General features: G+C 33.2%; 1 protein-coding gene across 1 annotated transcript; it reads left to right on the forward strand.

The window, feature by feature from the left end:
• Positions 1-472: 472 nt before the first annotated feature.
• On the forward strand, positions 473-10,142 carry LOC101266722 (protein DETOXIFICATION 29-like). The gene is made up of 10 exons (XM_004239078.5): positions 473-1,036; positions 1,144-1,339; positions 1,423-1,588; positions 1,785-1,964; positions 2,377-2,463; positions 8,371-8,427; positions 8,502-8,740; positions 9,314-9,432; positions 9,547-9,633; positions 9,747-10,142. Exons 1-10 carry the CDS (start codon positions 695-697, stop codon positions 9,816-9,818), a joined length of 1,545 nt encoding a protein of 514 aa, XP_004239126.1. The 5' UTR covers positions 473-694; the 3' UTR covers positions 9,819-10,142.
• The last annotated feature ends 11,050 nt before the right edge of the window (positions 10,143-21,192 follow it).

The following is a 21,192-nucleotide window of genomic DNA, read 5'->3' on the forward strand; positions in this document are numbered from 1 at the left end:
ATTTAATGCAAGAAGTTGATGAAACCCCATTTTAATATAACTCATAGTAATGTTTAAAATTAAAATTTAAAAATAAAATAAAATTGTAATTTACTTTGTTTAAGAACTTTCACTATTCATTCTTATTTTTAACAAAGTACAAAAGATGTAAAAGTGAATAAAATAATTATATTTTTTTAGAAAAATTATACCTTTTATATAAATAAATAATTTTTCTATCAAAATTTTAACACATAATTTACTCTTGATAAAAATTTAAGGCCTAAAACAAAATTCTTATTTCCCAAAGCATAGAGTTAGCCCCGCATAACTGTTGTTGGTATGCCTCTACTGTTCATTTTTTTTCTATTATTCATTTTAAAGCCAACTAAAAAAAGAAAAATATCACACTAAGAAAGAAAATAGTACATACCATCAATAATGAAAACATAAAGTCAAGCTATAGGCCCCAATTATGGCCACTGATACTACCGTGGTGAATTAATTTTTCTATAGAAATTTTAACACATGATAAAAATTTAAGGCCAAAAACCAAATTCTTATTTCTCAAAGCATAGAGTTAACCCCTCATAACTGTTGTTGATTATGCCTCTATTAATTTATTTTTTTTTTCTGTACATTCCTTTCAAAGCCTTAGATGCCACTTCTATAACATCAATAGTGAAAACATAAAGTCAAGCTATAGCCCCCAATTATGGCCAATGATACTACTGTAGCGCCACTTCTAACATCAAGAGAGAACAATCACGAAAATGATGAGCTCCAAAGCCCAAAATTCAGACCATTTTCACATGGTTCGTCGTCTAATAATTCAGATGATATCAAAGAAATCGACGGAGTTAAAGACTTAGTTCGAGAATTTTCCGCAGAATCGAAGAAACTATGGAACCTTGCTGCTCCAGCCATTTTCACTTCCCTTTGCCAATACTCAATTGGTGCCATAACTCAAGTATTTGCTGGTCATGTTGGTACCATTCAACTAGCTGCTATCTCTATTGAAAACTCTGTTATCGCTGGTTTTTCTTTTGGCGTAATGGTACATTGATTTCTCAGACAAACACTCAATTAATAATTTATCATTTCGTTTTCTCTTTCTGATATAACAACTATTAATTTTGAATACCACACTTATTGTGATTTTAGTTGGGAATGGGAAGTGCACTGGAGACATTATGCGGACAAGCATATGGAGCAAAGCAATTAGAAATGCTAGGAACTTATATGCAACGATCTTGGATAATCCTCACCTCTACCGCTTTAATTCTACTGTTCCCTTATATTTTTGCCACGCAACTACTCAGATTCATCGGTCAGACTTCCAATATATCAAAGTGGGCAGGTATATATATAGAGGCGAATTTAAGATGGATTTTATTTATTTAATATAACTACATACTTTGTATTCTGAATTCGTCTCTACAGGTACATTTGCCATATGGATGATTCCACAATTATTTGCGTATGCACTAAACTTTCCGATTCAAAAATTCTTGCAAGCTCAGAGCAAGATTATGGTGACAGCTGTTATAGCGGGGTTTGCTCTTGCCGGACACACTTTGTTTAGTTGGCTTTTGATGCTCAAGTTAAGGTGGGTATTGGCGGAGGCCACCTTATAGATCGGGTTCATCTGAATCTTTTTTGGCAAAAAATTATATTATTTATATATAGTTAAAATAACTTTTTTAGATATATATAATAGATATCAAACCTCATTCGACTACTTCGTGTATCTATTTTTTCAGATTTTGAACCCTATTATTGAAATTTTGATTTCGTCACTGAAGGTGGGGACTTGTGGGTGCGGCGGTGGTGCTGAACAGTTCATGGTGGTTCTTAGTGGTGGCTAAGTTGGTGTATATATTTAATGGAGCTTGTGGAGAAGCTTGGTCTGGATTTTCTATGAAGGCTTTTCAAAATCTTTGGGAATTTGTTAAACTATCTTTTGCATCTGCTGTAATGCTCTGGTGAGTTTCTTGGTTTTTATGTTTATAGTGATTTTGAACCTACTTAGTGAAAATTTTGGGCTCTGCAAATATGAATTTCAATTATTTAAGCTCAAACGAATATAAACAAAATAGATAAAATAAGTTTTTACATATCAAACAAGGTTTTAATACTTTTCAGTTAGAGTTTTGGATCAAGTTCACTCTCTTTGCTTCTTCTTCCTTAAAACACTAAAAACCCATGAAGACACAAACAACTTTCAAATTTTTTAACATTTTTAATTCTTCACGAAATCATCTCAAATTTCCAATTTTAATTATTTTTGAAATTTGCTCTAATTAAAATGTGAATGAGAGGGTCTATATATCACAAGATGTGCTAAAATTATGATAGCTAATTAGTATTAAAGACAGTATTTATTATTTATTGCAGCTTAGAGATATGGTACTTCATGGCATTAATTCTTTTTGCTGGATACCTCAAGAATGCTGAAGTGGCCGTCGATGCAATTTCTATTTGGTGAGTTTATATTAATATCTTTGTACTTTTTTTATTAAAAAAATTGTCTAAAATATTTTTAATCTGTTCAAAAAATAATGTCCTTTTTTTAATTATAAATTTTGATTTTTTAACTTATCATGTATAAGACTATAAATTAAACGAAAAAGGGTTAAAATTGTTCCTAAATTATGCAAAATAAATCACTTATACCCTCCATTATACTTTGGAATAAAAATAACACCGCCGTTATTCTAGAAGACCACAAATACCCTCAAGAGTTAACATCCCAACTTTTTAGTGACACAGCTGTGGAGTCCATCCCATATTTTTAGTCAATTTTTACTATTCAATTGTTATAAGTAATTGTTAAAAGGAATAGTAATTGGAGTTGTAAATAAAAGATTAGGTGATTGACAAATTGGTAAAATTTTCAATCATTTTTGACTTTGTTATATTTACCTATGTCAATCTTCTCTTTCTATAAATAGTTATTGCTCATCTATAGAACACATCAAGTTAGAGAGAAAAACCATTTTGAGAGCAAAGTGAGGTATTCCATAGAGTGTACAAGAAAAATAGTCTATGAAGAAAATAGAGTGTGAGTGATATTTTAGTAAGGTGGAAACCAAAAGAGTGTTGTTCCTTTTTAGTGTGTAGTAGCCAGTTTGAGTATTGAATTGTGACAACACAGTGTAAAATTTCTTACTATAGTGACATCAGTTGCTCCTCTTGGCCCGTGGTTTTTTCCCTTATTTAGAATGATTTTCACGTAAAATTCTTGGTGTCATTATTTTTCCATTTTATTTCTTTTACTTTTACCATATATATTTTTATATTTATATACTTTTTCCCAACAGTGACATGCCACATTGGACTAATCTCTCCACCTAAGCATTGTCAACTAGGATTCACTACAAAAAAAAATTAGACCTTTAGCGACGACAATAGTCGCCACAAAAGCCCGAAAAATCGTTACTAAAAAATTTTAACATTAAATTCTAATTTTGTGTTTTTATCTTCATTGTTTTTAAAAAAATTAAAAATGATATCGATTAAGTAGGATTTGAAGACATTGTATGTTTTATTTTTATGTTATATATAAAAGTATAAAATGTACAAAGATGAATTATATAGTAGGAGACGTGAATCGAGAAGTAATTTCCATGATTTTTTGTAATAATATTGAGTGTTTTTAATATTGATATTGCAAGTTATTTATTTTAGAAAATTAGTTTACAATCAAAAATTAATTGTCATGTTTTTTTTGTTGAAAAAATAGGTTTTATTAGCGAATTGTTGTTGGAGCCTTAGTCGTTACTAAAAGTCACTTCTAACCTTTAATGGCAATATTTTGGGATTTTGTGGCAACTTTGTCGCCACTATAAGTCAAGTTCTTTTGTAGTGAATCTTAGTTGGCAACGCTTACGTGGAGGGATTAGTCCCATGTGGCATGTCACGTCACTAAAAAATTGAGGTGTTAACTTTTGAGGGTATTTGTGGTCTCCTAGGATAACAGTGGAATACTTTTGATCCCAAAAAGTAATGGAGGATATAAGTGGTCTCTTTCGCATAGTTAAGTACAATTTTGACATTTTTCTGTAAATTAAATAATAGTTTGATAAATTTTTTTTACATATTTTAAGTTTAAGATCAAAAATTCAAAAAAAAATATTTTTAAAATTTTGTTTTAAATCAAAATTAGAAGATATTAGCATGATTTCACTAATTTGGAATGAATCCAAGTACTCTAATCGTTTTAACATGACAATTGTAGACATATATTGCTTGAACTTTTCGAAAATATTGATATAAGTGTAATAAATATTTAAAAAGTAATATATTTTTAAAAGATCCAACATAAATGTGGCTGTATATTTGGGGAGTTTTCTGAGCAATATTGTTGTGCACCGAAAGGTGATAAGATTCTTTTTTTATCTATGCAATAATTATGCCATAGGGAGCAAAGTCGTCACGAACTTAGAGTATTTGATAAGATTCCGTGTGGCCCTCGATGAATTACTCACTAATCTTTCAAGATCTTGTAAGTTCAAAGAAGCCTTCAAGACTTGGAATGCTAAGAGAATGCTTGAAAAAGAACTTAGAAAGAACAAAAGAGAACTTTGGAAGAAGGTTTTGTATTATTCTTGGAGAATGCTTACAACTTGCTTGATTGATTTACAAATGAGAGTCCTTCTATTTATACTACTTCTTAGGGGTCTAAAGTGTAAATATAAATTACTGACAAATCCCTAAGTCATTACACTTCAGTCCCTATTCTAGAAAAGTCTACACTTTCTAGGATCTTCCAAAGAATTTCTTGAAATGTCTAAGTTATTAGAATCCTCTAGCCTTTTTTATTAGTCTAGAAGGTTCTAGAGTTCTCCGCAAACCTCTCCACAACTCTAGACCCTTACGCCTCCATCCAGACGCAAAATTTATTTATGATGTGGCGGGACGTGACACTCTGCCCCACCTATTGATGCGACGAACGCGTCGCATCGTCACTTCATCGGCTACTGAGTCTTGTCTTCTCGTACGCGTGACCAATAGTCCATTGACTCGATCAATGCCCTCGAGTAACTCATTCAATTGCTTCTTCTCCTCTATCTCGTCCTCGCGATCTACCTCCTTCCTAGGAGACAAGCGTCTCGACGGCTTCCTTGGCATCACAGTATTATCCTTCCTCGTGCGTGGTGGCGAGGCCCCTTTGGCAACATTGTCTTCTTCCAAACTTGCAATGGTGGTTGTGAATGTCGTCCTCTTTTTCTTATTGCTTTTCTCAAGCTGCATGGCCATTAGTCGCACTTGTCCTTCCGTCTTTGGTGCCTTACCCTAGGAGAACCATGGATGTTCCTCCTTGCTCCATGACCAGAATTTGTTGGAGGTAAGAAGCGATCACTGCGTGGCACTGCTAGAAGAACTCTTGCCCAAGAATTACATCAAAGAGATCCAGAGCAGCGACAGTGAAGTTGTTCTTACCTTGCCACGCCCCTAGTGTGATACTTACTCCATGCGCGACTCCACTCACGGGAGTCGGTGGTACATTGACCGTCCTGAGTTGGGCGTTACTTGGACTGTAACGCAGCCCTAACCTTGTCGCTGCCGTCTTGGTCAAGATATTGACCTCTGCACCTGTGTTGACCATAGCACGAGCGGGTCTTCCATTGATCGTGATGTTGACATACTGCACGCTCCATATTCTCGACTTCTTTGGTTGCTTGGTGATAGCTCCGCATAGTCCTATCAAGCCCAACTGCATCTTCTCCGCGTCTTGTTCTTGCTCATGTGCTTCCTTCTCTTTCCACTCTCGTAGAATAGTACCAAGGCTGTTCAGCTCAGGTCACCTCGCATAGCCATGCGACCATACTACATATGTAACAACCACTTTTTTGGCAACCTCTGTCGTTCTCTGCGTGTTTCTTGACATCAAGCATCATGTTTCTTAGGATGTGGGTGTTGCTCCTCGCCTTTGCCACGATCTCCCCCACAATTGTCATGACTACCTCTCATCTCATTTCCTATGGCTATGTCGAGTTTCTCGTGCCTGAAGTCTGTCAAAGCTTCGACATGCGTGATGGCTTCATCAGTAGTCCTGATTTGTCGTCGTTCCAACTCCGTCCTGGCCCAATTTTGCAGCCCATCCATGAAGTGGAACAACATATCTTCATCCGTGAGGTTGGGAATCTGAAGCGTGAGGGTGGTGAACTCCTGCACATATGCGCGTATGTTGTTCGTATGCTTCAGTTCCCTAAACTTGCGCTTTGCCTCATAGATAATGTTGTTGGGGAAGAGGTTTTCTTGAACTCCTCGCATAATTGCTCCCAAGTGTTGATGGTGCAACGCCCGTTCCCTATTTTCGACTCTTTACGCCTCCACCATAGCATGGCCATATCTGAAAGGTACAACACAGCTGTGTTGATCTTATTTTCGTCGTTATTCACTCGATTATACTTGAAGTAATTCTCCAAGTTCCACAAGAAATTATCCACCTCTTGCGCGTCACGGACGCCTTTGAACATAAGTGGCTTGGGAGCCTCGACCTTGGCCTCCCTATCTCGGTCGAACGACGATGATCCTCCAACTTTTGCGCCTTCCTTGAGTGTTTTTAACTCGGCCTTCACGGTCTCAATCGTGCTCAACGCCTCCATGAGTCGATACTCCATGAAAGTGATAACCTCCTTCATCTCAAACTCGACCCGCTGGTGACCCTCCAACTCCTTACGGATGCTCTCGATCTCCTCAAGGGTGAAGTCCTCAAGGGTCTTGTACTTGCCGTCGGCCACGTTCATGCGCCGACCTAATATCTCCACAACCTGCCTTGCCACTTCCACCCTTGCGACCCATTCTTCTCCAGCGGTGACGTCTATGGCGTCTTCGCCCATTTCGTCGTCACTTGTTTCGGTAGTCGATAGTGGATGAGATGTTAGTGCCTCGCTAGGTGTGGGATCGGGCAGCACCTCATCATTACCCTTTTGATGTTTCTTCCCCTTTCGGTTCTTCATTCCGCCATCCATACGGATGTTGGTGGTACTAGTTCAATCTACGTCTCCTTCGGTAGCCATTCCCTTAGTATCAAACATCACTCTGATACCACGATATCACGGACTTGAGTATTTGCTAAGACTCTGTGCGGTCCTCGACAACTTACTCACTAATCTTTCAAGATCTTGTAAGTTCAAGGAAGCCTTTAAGACTTGGAACGCTAAGAGAATGCTTGAAAAAGAACTTAAAAAGAACAAAAGAGAACTTTGGTAGAAGGCTTTGCATTATGCTTGGAGAATGCTTACAACTTGCTTAATTGATTTACAAATGAGAGCTCTTCTATTTATACTACTTCCTAGGGGGCTAAAGTGTAAATAAAAATTACTTACAAGTCCCTAAGTTATTTACATTTTAGTCCCTATTATAGAAAAGTCTACACTTTCTAGGATCTTTCAAAGACTTTCTTGAAATGTCTAAGTTATTCTAGAGGAATTCTCTAGCCTTCTTGATTAACCTAGAAGGTTTTAGAGTTCTCCGCAAACCTCTTCACAACTCTAGACCCTTCTGCCTCTATCCGGACGCAAAATTTAACTATGATGTGGCGGGACGTGACAAAAGGCCTATCCAGGATTCTAAAAGAATTAGTGCACTATCACAAAAAGATACATCTAAGATATTAATTTGATCACTTTGATATTTAGATTTTTAATTAACACTGGATCGTTAAATTTTAAAAAATTATAGGTCCAAGATATATAATACTACAAATTTAAAATTTTAACATATCCATTTAATTTAACTATATATATATAATTTATAGTGCTATTTTTTTAGGATTTTTAAATGTAACACACTTGAAAATTTTGAAAGATTAAAGAAAAACATAAGAAAATTAATTGAAACACCAAAAGTGTTACGATAACCACTTGGAGAAGTGTTACTAAAAAAAATAGATATTAGATTTAAATTTCTATTATTATTTAAAGAGGTGCACCCAATCATCATTGTATTATTTGATACTTTGAACCAGGGGCATAGCTACACTCATGTCAGGGACACCCTTTGTTGAGAAATTATATAGTATATACAAGTAAAATGATAAACAAAGTGATTAATTAAATAACATATTTTGAATACCCTTGACACGACATTATGATGTAACCCAGTATTTTAGGCGCCTTGAAAGAGCAAAGACATGCAAAACTTAAAGTGCTTGAGTGTTTGAATCTCACTAGTAGTAGGGTTCACATCATGAACGTCGAACCCCCCTTGGACACTCCCCTTATCCTTAATGTGGAATTTTACGATGTAAATCTAAATTTAGTCAGACTTCAATCTGGTACTAAACAATGGGAAAAAAAATAGTTAGTAAATTGTTGACTGGAAGCAATTGTTATTCGTTTATATTTATTTTTGACGATTTTATGTACTATTTGATTGCAGCATGAATATCCAAGGGTGGACAGTTATGGTAGCCATTGGATTCAATGCCGCAATAAGGTAATGTAAATTCTAAACGTTGCTATTATAGCAAAGGGCATAACAATGTTAACTGTTAAAATGTTAACATACAGCGTAAGGGTGTCAAATGAACTCGGTGCAGGGCATCCAAGAAGCGCAAAATTCTCAGTAATGGTAGCTTCCATCACATCTTTATTATCCGGCATCTTTCTCTCGACGATTCTACTTGTTTGTCGGAGTTGGTATCCTCCATTCTTTTCAAACAATGAACAAGTACAACAACTTGTCTATCACCTCACTCCTATCTTAGCAACCACCATTGTTATTGGATGTCTTCAACCTACTCTTTCTGGTACTTATTTACTACCTTCTACTCTTTAATTTCGATGTTTTTGTACAAATCGATGAAATGGAAAGAATATTAAAGATTTGGAAAGTATAGTCACGTCAACAACTCAGCTTAGATGATATATCTAGTGTCTCTCATGTAAATATGGCACATCGTAGGTCTTTTTGCTTTGGATGTTTGAAAATGAGTTAATTGATAAAATGGAAAGAATATAGAAGATTTGGAAAGTATAGTCACGTTAACAACTCAGCTTAGATGATATATCTAGTGTCTCTCATGTAAATGTGGCACATCATGGGTCTTTTTGTATAAGCTGATATATCTAGTGTCTCTCATGTAAATGTGGCACATCATGGGTCTTTTTGTTTTGGTTGTTTGAAAATGAGTTAAATTCATATTAAGTAGTGTTAATGTCGATAATACGTAAGATGAGTTGTTGATTGGGACACTTTTTTGTAATAAATCAAAAGTTTTATGTATTAATCGACTCCAACTAGTTTAGAATTAAGACGTGGTTGATGGTCTAAAATAATAAAAAGGTTTTGTCATTTAATTGTAGATTTGTTGCAATTGTAGGGGTGGCCATTGGAGCAGGGTGGCAAGCTTATGTTGCATATGTGAACATAATTTGTTACTATTTGTTTGGTATTCCAATAGGTCTCATACTTGGCTTCTTCTTTGACATTGGCGTTATGGTACAATTTTAATTTTTGTTTTGTCTTCACTTAATTATTTTTTTTTAAAAAAAATATCCTTAGACATTATATTATTTAATTAATTAATACATGTTTGTTCATGAAACTTTGTAGGGTATTTGGTTTGGGATGCTTGCAGGTACAACTGTTCAAACTGGTGTGTTAATCATATTGATCCTTCGAACTAATTGGAACAAGGAGGTAAGGCATACATCAAGAATAAATTGTATAGATTATTCGAACGTAATGATTCTAATTATCTTATAAGTGATCTGATTGTAAAACTTTTCTTTTTGGGGTCATATCCAATACAGGCTTCCCTTGTTGGACATAGGATAAAACAATGGGGAGGAGATTCAAGGGCCAAAGAAATTGATGAACGATAGAAGAATAATGTTTTGTTCGTTTCAGTCATGACTACTTCGTTTACTAAAAAGAAACTAAGAATAAGCTTTTCATCATGAAAATTAAATCAAGCCAAGGAACCACAAGGTTTCTTATGACATTTTATGTGTATAAGTTGGAATTATATTGGAAGCAAAATCTGTAGTTGCAACAACTAAACTTCCAATCCAACTTGATTTGTTAGGATGCCTAATTTGGAGATCTTTTTATGTTTTAATTTCTTTTTATCATGCATTCTAATTAGGAAAAATTTAGACTTAAATATTGTCTTTATAATTGATTTTTACGTGTTTATTATTTTAAAATTAGATATTTATTTTTACTTATCACTTTTAACATATAAAAAGAGATAAATTAATTTTTTCATGCTGGGATGTAAACAGAGCGTGACAGGTAGACCTATTAAGGTATCACCCCATCTCAGTCCGCCCCTTTTAGCATTATTAAGAGTCTTGTCTTGTAATGACCCGGAAGATCATTTTAAAATTTTTTAAAAAATTATCATTTTATCCATTTCGAAAGTTGTCTCGGGTCAATTTTTTAATCAATTTCTGAAGTTGATTTTGAATGTTGATCGCAAGGTTGTGATTTTTGAAAGTCTTGAGTTCTGAAAAACTTAAATTAATCAAAAATAGTTTTCGATAACAATCGGAGTTTCGAATCTTGAAATGGAATTCTATCAGCTCCAATATGTGAAAATGATTTAGGAGTGTTGTTATTTCTGATCGGAGATGTTTCTTTGTAATAATTAATAATTTAAAATATTTTTAAAAATATATATTTTGAAGAACTAGTTAAATTTTGAAATTTTATTTGTACAACAAAAATTGTGACGAGGTAACATATATTATTTAAAAATTACTTAAAAATTTTCATAATAATTTACAATTTATAATATTTTAAAAATTATATAACAAACCATGCTCTTTGTATCACATAAAATTATGAGAAACAAAGTACTCCCTCCGTCCACAATTGTTTGACAAGTATACTAAAAATAGATATCCAAGATTAATTGTCAATTTAAACAATCAAGAAATAATTAGTCATTTTTTTCCAATCTTGCCCTTAATAATTACTCCATTTTGTTCATTTGAAAAGTTACATAAACTTTTGTTATTTTTGATATAGTAAAGTTATACTAGATAAATTATACCTTGTATTAATTTTTCCTTGAAAGGAGTGCATAATCTTACCTGACAAAAATCGTAATCGGAGAAAGTAAGAAATAACACTTGTTATTAAATTTACCGTCTACTATATGTGTAGTGGTTGGGGAAAAGAGAATTCTTTAAGACTTGTTAACTTCGTGCTTTTGTGGGCCACGTAGGGCGTACACTTTCTTAGGAAAATTATGCTAAACGACAAGGGAAAATTTCATATATGGCAAATGGATTTTATGAAATTATATTCCATGGGTATAGTTTACATAATTACATTCTATGGGTATAGTTTAGTTTGTTAGGTGACTTTAAATTTGTATAAAACATTTTTTTAATTAAATTTATACAAAAAAAATTATTTTTTCACTAAATGCTAACAGCAACACAAAAGATGGTAACAATAAATTCACATAATCCATGATTTAAGCAAAACATTCAAAATCAAATATTTTCCTAATTTTTTTAGATAAATTTATGAAACACTCGGACGTATATATATATGTATATGTATATATATATATATGTATATATATATATGTGTATATGTATATATATATATATACATATATGTATATGTATATATATGTATATATATATACATATACACATATATACATATATATACATATACATGTATATATATATACATATATACATATATATACATATACATATATATATATGTATATATATATATATATACATATATATATATGTATATATATATATATGTGTATGTATATATGTATATATATATATATATATATATATGTATACAACTCTTTTGATCATTTCTTCGCATGTACCTGCAGTAGCATTCAAGTAATGCCCTTTGATTTCACCTGTTTCAGCCTGTGCTTTAAAAAGTGCTTGGGCACAGAATAAGAAACGATCTCTCCAACGCATAAATGGTTGTGAGTTCACGTTCTCATCATCTTTGGTAAAATCAAGTCCACCGCGAAGAATATATATATATATATATATATATATATATATATATTTGAAAAATTGTATATAATTTTTATACAATATTTGTGTGTAATTGATTTTGTGTTTTAAATTGTATATGACCATCATAATATTTATTCTTTTAATTATTTTTTTTTGTAATCTGTTTGTATACAATATTTTATTATGTTCCTATTTTTTCTTTTGTATATATCTAGGAATTTGTATAATGTACAATAATTTTGGTATATATATTATAGATATATATATATGTGCATCTGTGATTTCATGTTTTTTTTAAAAAAAAATATTAGTGATTAAACTGATTGTATATAATATTCATTTGTTAATTGTATATATAGTAAGCTTGAAATATGTTTCTATATTTGAGTGTGCAACGGTTATATATACAATATTTTATTATATTCATAATTTTTGGTATATATCGACGAATTTGTATAGTGTATTATAATTTTGTATATGTATTATAGAGTGATTTCAACAAATTTCTTTATACAAAATTAAATAATTGTATACAAATAGCTATTGCCTCATAAGACTTTGTATATGTTACCTTAATATACAACCCACTATATACCTAACTTTAGTAATTGGTATACAACTAATAGAATATACAATTAAGAACTGTTTCATAATACTTTGTATATATTAACTTAATATACAAACCAATATATACATAACTTTGTAATTATATAAATTACACTACCTGATGTTCCCGATATTCTTCAGATTTGTCCAGTTCTGATGAGGCAGATTCAATCTCTTCTGAATCAATGTTTATGGCTTTTCTCTTACTTCCACCTTCAACAATCTTAATGCCACTGGATTTCGCGTTGTTGATGACTTTATGAATTGCCATTGAGTCATTTTTTTTTTCATGGATCTCAATTCTTCAATAGATTGTTCAACTTAAACTTGTTTATGTTTTGCCATAGACCCTACATTGACCCAGAATCCTAAGTTAACCCAATTGTAACGAAGGTGGATTATCAACAACATTGACATGCAATGACATACCTCTCGTAATCCTCATAGATGGAGAGAAATCATCTATTCTGATTTTGAAAGACTTGTAATTTGATAAGTAATAAAGTTTTTTTAAAAAAAAAATATGAAAAAGCTAACAATCATACTACATATACAATTGTTGTAGAAGGAATCAAGAAAAAAAATATTGAGAGCCATGAATTTGGCAGTTACCTGCGAAAAGTGAAAGAACATCGGAGGGAGAAGGTCAAAATCTTCCCAATGGAAATTCAAATTAGAAGGGAAGAGTAATTTTAGGAATAGATATCAAATGAGAATAGGAGAGATAAATTTGATTTTGAATAAAATTATATAAAAATCTTAAAAATGACTATGTTTATTCTGTATACAAATAGATAGTAGGTCCCATTAGTTATGCCAAAAAAAATGAAACTGTATTTATTGACCGTAAATAAATTAAACTATACCCTTATTAACTAATTACATAGGATGTTTGTCATCCCATGTAATTTTCCCAAACGAGAAACATCTAAACTATATATCATACAATATAGGTATAGTTTTGATTAATTTTTATTTGTAGATATAGTTCTGTCAAATTTTACTATTTGGTTTTTAATTATATATATTTAAAATTTGTATAATTTGATTCTTGATTGTATGTAACGACTCGCTAGGTCGTTTTGAAAACTAGAATTATTCCAACTCTTTTCAAAAAATTTAAAGGAGTATTTTAATCTAATTCAGTAATTACGAGTACATAATTAATGAAATTTTATTAAATAATTAAAAATAGTTAAAAGTTAGTGGGTCAGTCCATAATTCATGTAGAACCTATTTATACTTGACCCATGTATGGAATAAACTAAGTAAAGTGGGGCTAATAATTTATTCGTCAGAACTCAAAATATTAACATAGGGCAGGAGAAAGCAGTTAACTACAGGGTTATTCCAATTCCCAGGTAATGCGCTTTAGATTTTCTCAATCCTTGTATATGTAGTTGTGTGATACATAGTGATATAATAGTATTTTTTTTTCAAGAATAGGAAGAAATCAGGTCATTATGTTGGTATTGTTTGAAAGGAATCAATCAAAGTGGAAGAAAATTAAATAGTTTTAAGTAATGATGCCACGTGATTGACAAGAATTTGTATGATTCTTAATGGACGGCATTCATAATGTGATGATTTCCTTTGATATGCAATGAGTGGTTGGTATTATTTTTTATGGATTTCTTTTTTAATTGAAAGGCATGGAAAGTGGGTTACATTAAGTAATGAGGTTGTTGGATTAGAGTAGAGGAAATTGTTTATATTAATTATCAAGGTTAAGTATTGAATAATGTTTAGGTATAATCATTGGGGGAAAAAATGGAAAATCATTGGCAAACAAACGTGTTTGCATATCTAAGAAATTTCATGGCCATTATTTTACTTAATTTTTCATAGATTAAGTTATAGCTAATTAATTATTGGCCTTAAATTTTTTATTTAATTATTTATTTATATAATTGTCATAGAGTAATACTTCTCGAAGTTTATGGGTATAGCTAATCAATTTTTGAAGGTATCGTGTTATATGAGTATCATTAGATTCATAATATTTAGAGGAGTTGAGGCTTAACACTAGGTTTAAAATTTAGCAAATAGGATCTTTGACATATAAATTGTATCGAGAGTAGGAGCTTGATTGGAGATATGAGTGAGTTTTGGAGTTTAGGTTAGACATATAATAAATTGAGTACCTATGAACTCGCTTACTTATGAATATTGCACAATTGGTAGATTTGGAATGTTCCGAAGCACTACGAAAAGGAAAGAAAAATCTTGAAGATTCATTACACGAGTTTGGCATTTAAGGTATGTTAAGACTTTCAGACTTTTTGAAGGACATTTTCCTAATTAAAGATTAAAATGGAATAGACAATGGGTAAGGGTGAAAGTCCCGTACCAATGGTGTGACGGGCATTGGTACGAGTACCGGTGTTATAAAGAAAAAGTTATTGCTATAGAATGTGGATTGTAATTTGTGAATGTCAAACCATATGGGCATTACCTGATATATTATTGATTTGAATTCCTTGTGTGCTTGTGTATTCTTTATTACACCTATATAGTTGTGATAATTAGGTGGTTATGTATTATATTGATATTGACTTATTGAGATGCATCATCATCCCCTTATTTGAAATAATTTTGTGCACATACATTGACATGAGATTGAGTATAAGTTGGGGACGTGGAGATCGTTCGTGTTGGGACTAATGAGATACTAAGATTATAATTTGGGCACGTGAAGACCGTCCGTGCGAAAATTATTTGACTTTCTGGTAGTGCATTGAGATCATCCACACAGACATATGGAGATCGTCTATGTCGGTATATGGACATCAAGTCCCCCATGGGTCATGAACTCTCGATGTATTTTCGAGGAGTATCATGTAGATTCGATTGAGAGAGTATTGGGTATTCTGAGGCATATCATTTCATGGTGTCATATTGATTGCATCTCATGACATCCTTTATTCTTGATGATTATGTGTTTTCATTGGTGGTTGGAAAGTACTTAATGTTTGCTTACCTCTATTTGATGAAACTTGACTGGCAAATATATTGTAGACTTATATAAGTAAAGAATTGATTTTTCTTGTATAAAACTTCCGTCACTACTTCTTCGTCGTCGGTCAATGAGATATATTGGGTATACGTGGTTTCGTACTCATACTACACTTGTTGCACTCTTTGTGGTGCAAATTCGATTTCGAGTAAGAGTCTCGTGGAGCCATTTGAGTCCGAGCTTGGAGTGTTTTGGAGTTGTGGTGAGCTTGTTTGACTGTTCCGTGACCCACACCTCCCTCTATTTTTTACTTAATGTGTTATTTAGTATTCAGACAGGATATCATTTATGTTGGATTTGTCATTTTAGTTTCAGACTTGAATCGTCTTTTAGAAGCTCTTATACTTATGACACCAATTCTTGGGTGGTACTTTTAGCTTTCTGCAATTCGTATTTATAAAGAGCTTTATGTTGAAAATTTTCACTTAGTATTTACCTTTTTCTCATTATTTAGTTAAAATTGGTAAAATATGTTGGGTTGACTTACCTATTGGTTGGGAACATAGGTGTCATCATGACTTGTGAATTTGGATCGTGACGTTGTATAAGTTTAAAAATTCAATTTTTGATTGTATAAATTAAGAAATTTTATATGCTTATCCTAGTTATTTGATACAATTTATGAAAATTCACAAAAAATTATTTTGTTTATATATTGACAAGCGAAATATATAAAGAGAGTTTTGAAAAATTTCTAAATGTAAAAACACAAAATTTATACATACTTACTTGTATATTCACAAACTAAATATACAATTCGCAACATTTATAGCAGACAAAACTAGCTATGATGCACAAATATCAAAACTATAACTATAAAATATTATTATATCTATTATCTTTGTTATTTTCTAAATTTTTTCTATTTTTTTCCCACAAACCCATATCACCTACTCTGCCCTATTTAAATTTTACCCCGCCACACCTCATCCTCTAAACTTCCCATGTTCTGCTCCATTAACACCTTGTCCAGTACTGCCCTGCCTAAATCATTTTCAAAGTTAAATACTCCCTCCGTTTAAAAAAATAATAATTTAATTTAATTTGATACAGAGTTTTAAAAAAAAATTAAAAAAATTATATGGTTTAAATTAAAGTTATGTCAAATATATCAAAATATCTTATAATCTTGTGATCTTAAATATATCAAGTAAAAAGTCGAAGTTAAAATGAGACAAGGTTATTTTTTTTAGAATAAATGAGTACTAAACATCTAGTATCTAGTAATATGAATAAGTTACAAAATAATCAAATCAATTACTATTATTTTAACCAGTGCATCCCTTCTAAATGCGACAAATAAAAATAAATTGATAGAATATTAGTTAAAAAGGAGAAAAGACTCAAATATACCATTGAACTTTCAGAAAAGACTCATTTATGTCATCAGCTAAAAATTTGGCTCATTGCCATTACCGTTAAAGAAAAGGTTCATTCATGCCATTATTTTTAACGGTGATTTTGCAAAATCATTTTTGACAAGTGACCAATTATAATTTAGCCACGAATTGATGACGTGGTCAATTATAATTTGATCACATCATCAATATATTTAATTAAAAAAATCAAAAAAAAATAATTCATTTTTTTTTCAGAATTATGATTTTTTTAATTAAAAAAATTGATGACGTAGCCAAATTATAATTGATCATGTGTCAAAAATGATTTTGTAAAATCATTGTTAGAAAATAATTGTCACGACCCAAAAAAATGGGTGTGATGGCACTCGTCTAATCCCATCAAGACAAGTCAGCCTAAAGCCCAATATCTAACAAAATGCAGAAGTAAATGACAATCCAACTACAATTCCTATTATGAAACCAAGTCATATTAATTCAATCCCCAAAATCTGGTTGTCACGTGCACAAGCCTCTAATGTAAATATTAGAATTGAAATAAAATAGAAGTCTAACATGAAGTTGTCTTTCAAGTAAAAACAATGTCATAAACTGGAGTAGGAAAGTTCGCTGATATGACAAGCAGCTACCTCACAATCCTCCACAAGATGCCTCGGAAACGAAAAGAATGACAGGTATCACGAAGATCCAGGCTCGTATCCTACAAAAATTTGTAGAAGCAAGGGGTGAGTACCAAACCACGCGGTACCCAACAAGCAAACCTCTAAACACAAGTTAAGTGAACAAAATACGGACACTTCTTACACCATATCTAAACCTCCACGCTACAGTCTAATAGTTTACAGTTTACCAAACACACAACTCAATAACCACACTCTATCAGTTTACACATTCTCAATAACAACTCAATATTCAACAGTCAAAGGCTTCACAGAGAAACACTCACAAGATCAACAAAACACGTGTTCAAGTTCATCAATAATAAAATGTGTAATGCCATGAGATGCAATGTCAAGTATAGTGATGCATGTCTTCCCTAACGATACACACCCGCTGTCTCTCAGTCCGGGACCCATGGGGGACATATCTGTCCATGCATCTGTCGCGGCGCACGACACGACCCTCGATAAATAGTAACCTTCGCGGCGCGCGATACGTCCCTCGAAATATAATATCCATCGCGGCGCGCGATACGACCCTCAAAAATAGTACATCATCCTCTTACCACAACCATGTCTCAGATACAATGCAAATGACATGCTCAAATGAAAAGGAGGAGATAACCATTTGATAACAAGGCACAATTTACAACAAGAAATACAACACCAACAAATAAACATCAAGTCTCCAAATCATTCTCAACATCACACAAGGAAATACACGAATTTCGTACGCTTAACAAGAGTTTAGAAATCCACTTGCCTTAGCCAATTGAATAATTACTCTTGGACTTGAGCCTTCCCTTTCCGTTGAGCTTCCGAACCAATGGAATCTATTCAACCATATATGCGTAATAAGGTTTCAGAACTAACAACACCCACATTATTATATTTTTAACTTTGACCTTTAAATTCAATCAATTTTATGACCAAGTTCATAATTCTTAATGCCAACTCACATTTCAACTATCATATTTTTCAATTAATACAACCTTAATAGTTTTCATATAATATAATATACCAATATTTAATTTTCTTGACTCATTACATAAAAAAAATAAAGCTACACTACATGTAGCTCTCACGCTAAAACGGAAAAATTATGGACACACTGCTTCAGCCATGCATTGTATCCTTATGCATATATTTACTAATATAGTACTTCTTAATGCTTCTCAATATTATCCTCGTAATCGTGTCATCATTGGCTATCCATTATTTGACCAACTATCATTCCAAATCCCTACTTAAAATTGATCCAAAAGAGGCAGATTATGCTAATCAAATCTGGGGAAAAAAATAAATAAATCTAATATACCATTCATTCATTCAAAACTCAAATATTTCAACCTTTTTCAAATCCACATTATAATACTAATATAATTTCTATCATCACTTTATGAAAAGAATAAAATATAATTTTCCTTAATTCAACCAAATCCACACTAATATGCCAACTTTGAAAATTCATTCAACCCTATTTAATACAAATCAGTAACATTGCATATATACGATAATAAGATAAAGCAGGCACAAATTGAAAAGATTCGCTTACCTTTCGGTCGAATCTCCGTTGCCGAGGTTGCACGAATGTTATTCTAGGGTAGTTTTCTTTTCCTCTTATTTCTTTAAATAATAATTATAGTAAAAGTACTAAATTTCACCAATTTATATTTTCATATATGAGGGACAACTAGTATAGGATTTTAAATAAATTATCACTTTAACCCACTAACTATCTATTAATTCAAGTTAAGTAAATATTCAAAATTTCCAAAAATGACCTTCTGGGTTATTACATTATCCACCACTAAAAATCATGTTCTTCCTCGAACATAAAGTAAAATAAAGTACCTGATGCTTCAAAAAGTTGAGGATATCTGGCATGCATGTCAGACTCTGTCTCCCAAGTTGCCTCTCCCACTGATCGGTGCTTCCATTGCACCTTCACTGAAGCAATCTCCTTGGTCCTAAGCTTTCGAATCTGCCTATTCAAAATAGCTATAGGCTCCTCCTAAAATGTCAAGTCTGGACCCAACTCCACAAAATCAAGTGAAAGCACATGAGATTCATCCGGAATATACTTTCGAAGCATAGAGACATGAAAAACAGGATGAACTGCTGACAAACTAGGTGGCAACGCCAACTTATAAGCCACTTCTCCCACTCTGCTCAAAATCTCAAAAGGTCCAATGAACCTAGGGCTAAGCTTTCCCTTCTTTCCAAACCCCATCACACCCTTCACGGGTGATACTCGGAGCCAAACATGATCACCCTCCATAAACACCAAAGCTCTAACTCTCCGGTCTGCATAACTCTTCTGTCGACTCTGAGCTGTCAATAATCTATACTGAATCATACGGACTTGCTCCATAGCATCTCTAAGCAAGTCTGTATCCAAAGAGTCCATCTCAGCCGAATCAAACCACCCAATCGGAGACCTACACCGTCTTCCATACAACGCCTCAAATGGAGCCATCTGGATACTAGAGTGATAACTGTTATTATAGGCAAACTCCGCTAATGGTAAATGTTGATCCCATCTAGCACCAAAATCGATCACACACGCTCGAAGCATATCTTCCAATACCTGAATGGTCCGCTCAGATTGACCATCTGTCTGAGGGTGAAATGCCGTACTCATATCTAAATGTGTACCCAGACCATGTTGTAATGCCTTCCAGAAATGAGAAGTAAATAGTGAACCTCGATCTGATATGATAGAAATAGGAACTCCATGTAGTCGAACAATGTGACTGATATATAGCTCAGCTAACTTTTCTGCCGTATACTTCACCCTAACCGGAATGAAGTGAGCAGACTTGGTCAGCCTATCAACAATAACCCAAATGGAGTCATAACCACTCGTTGTGGTAGGCAAACCCACAACAAAGTCCATAGTAATCCGCTCCCACTTCCAAGTAGGAATAGGCATCCTCTGAGATACACCCCCGGGCCGCTGGTGCTCACACTTGACCTGCTGGCAAGTCAAACACCTAGAAACAAAGTCTGAAATATCTCTCTTCATCCCACACCACCAGTAATGCTGACTCAGATCATGATACATCTTCGCCGCTCCCGGATGGATGGAATACCGAGTACAATGGGCCTCCTCAAGAATCAATCTAATCAAATCGCCTGTCTTGGGCACACAAATTCCGCCTCCGATCCGCAAGACACCATCAGAATCAAGGACAGCCTCCTTAGTTTCCCCTCTCAATACTTTGTCTCGAATGAGACATAATTTTTCATCATCAAACTGGTGTGCACGAATTTGCTCGACTAAAGAAGACCGAGCCTTAATAAAAGCAATCATCCCATCACTCTCTTCTGAAATCTGCAAGCGGACAAGACTGTTAGCTAATATCTGCACATCTCTAGCCAATGGTCTCTCCTCAATACTAAGCGCTGCAAGACTCCCCATGCTAGGAGTCTTCCTACTCAGAGCATCGGCCACAACATTGGCCTTTCCTGGATGATACAGAATGGTCACATCATAGTCCTTTAGCAACTCAAGCCATCTCCGTTGCCTCAAGTTCAAATCCCTCTGGCTAAAGATATACTGAAGACTCCGACGATCAGTGAAGATCTCACAATGCACT

Source organism: Solanum lycopersicum, chromosome 5 (assembly GCF_036512215.1).
Source record: "Solanum lycopersicum chromosome 5, SLM_r2.1".
NCBI classification, from domain to species: domain Eukaryota; kingdom Viridiplantae; phylum Streptophyta; class Magnoliopsida; order Solanales; family Solanaceae; genus Solanum; species Solanum lycopersicum.

What these genes read in the sequence shown, in the direction of transcription:
- LOC101266722 (XM_004239078.5), top strand. Translation starts at nt 695, where the DNA reads ATGGCCAATGATACTACTGTAGCGCCACTTCTAACATCAAGAGAGAAC. An exon ending in GTCGATGCAATTTCTATTTG is followed by an intron (nt 2,464 to 8,370) that starts GTGAGTTTATAT and finishes ATTTGATTGCAG; the next exon opens with CATGAATATCCAAGGGTGGA. An exon ending in TCTTCAACCTACTCTTTCTG is followed by an intron (nt 8,741 to 9,313) that starts GTACTTATTTAC and finishes TTGCAATTGTAG; the next exon opens with GGGTGGCCATTGGAGCAGGG.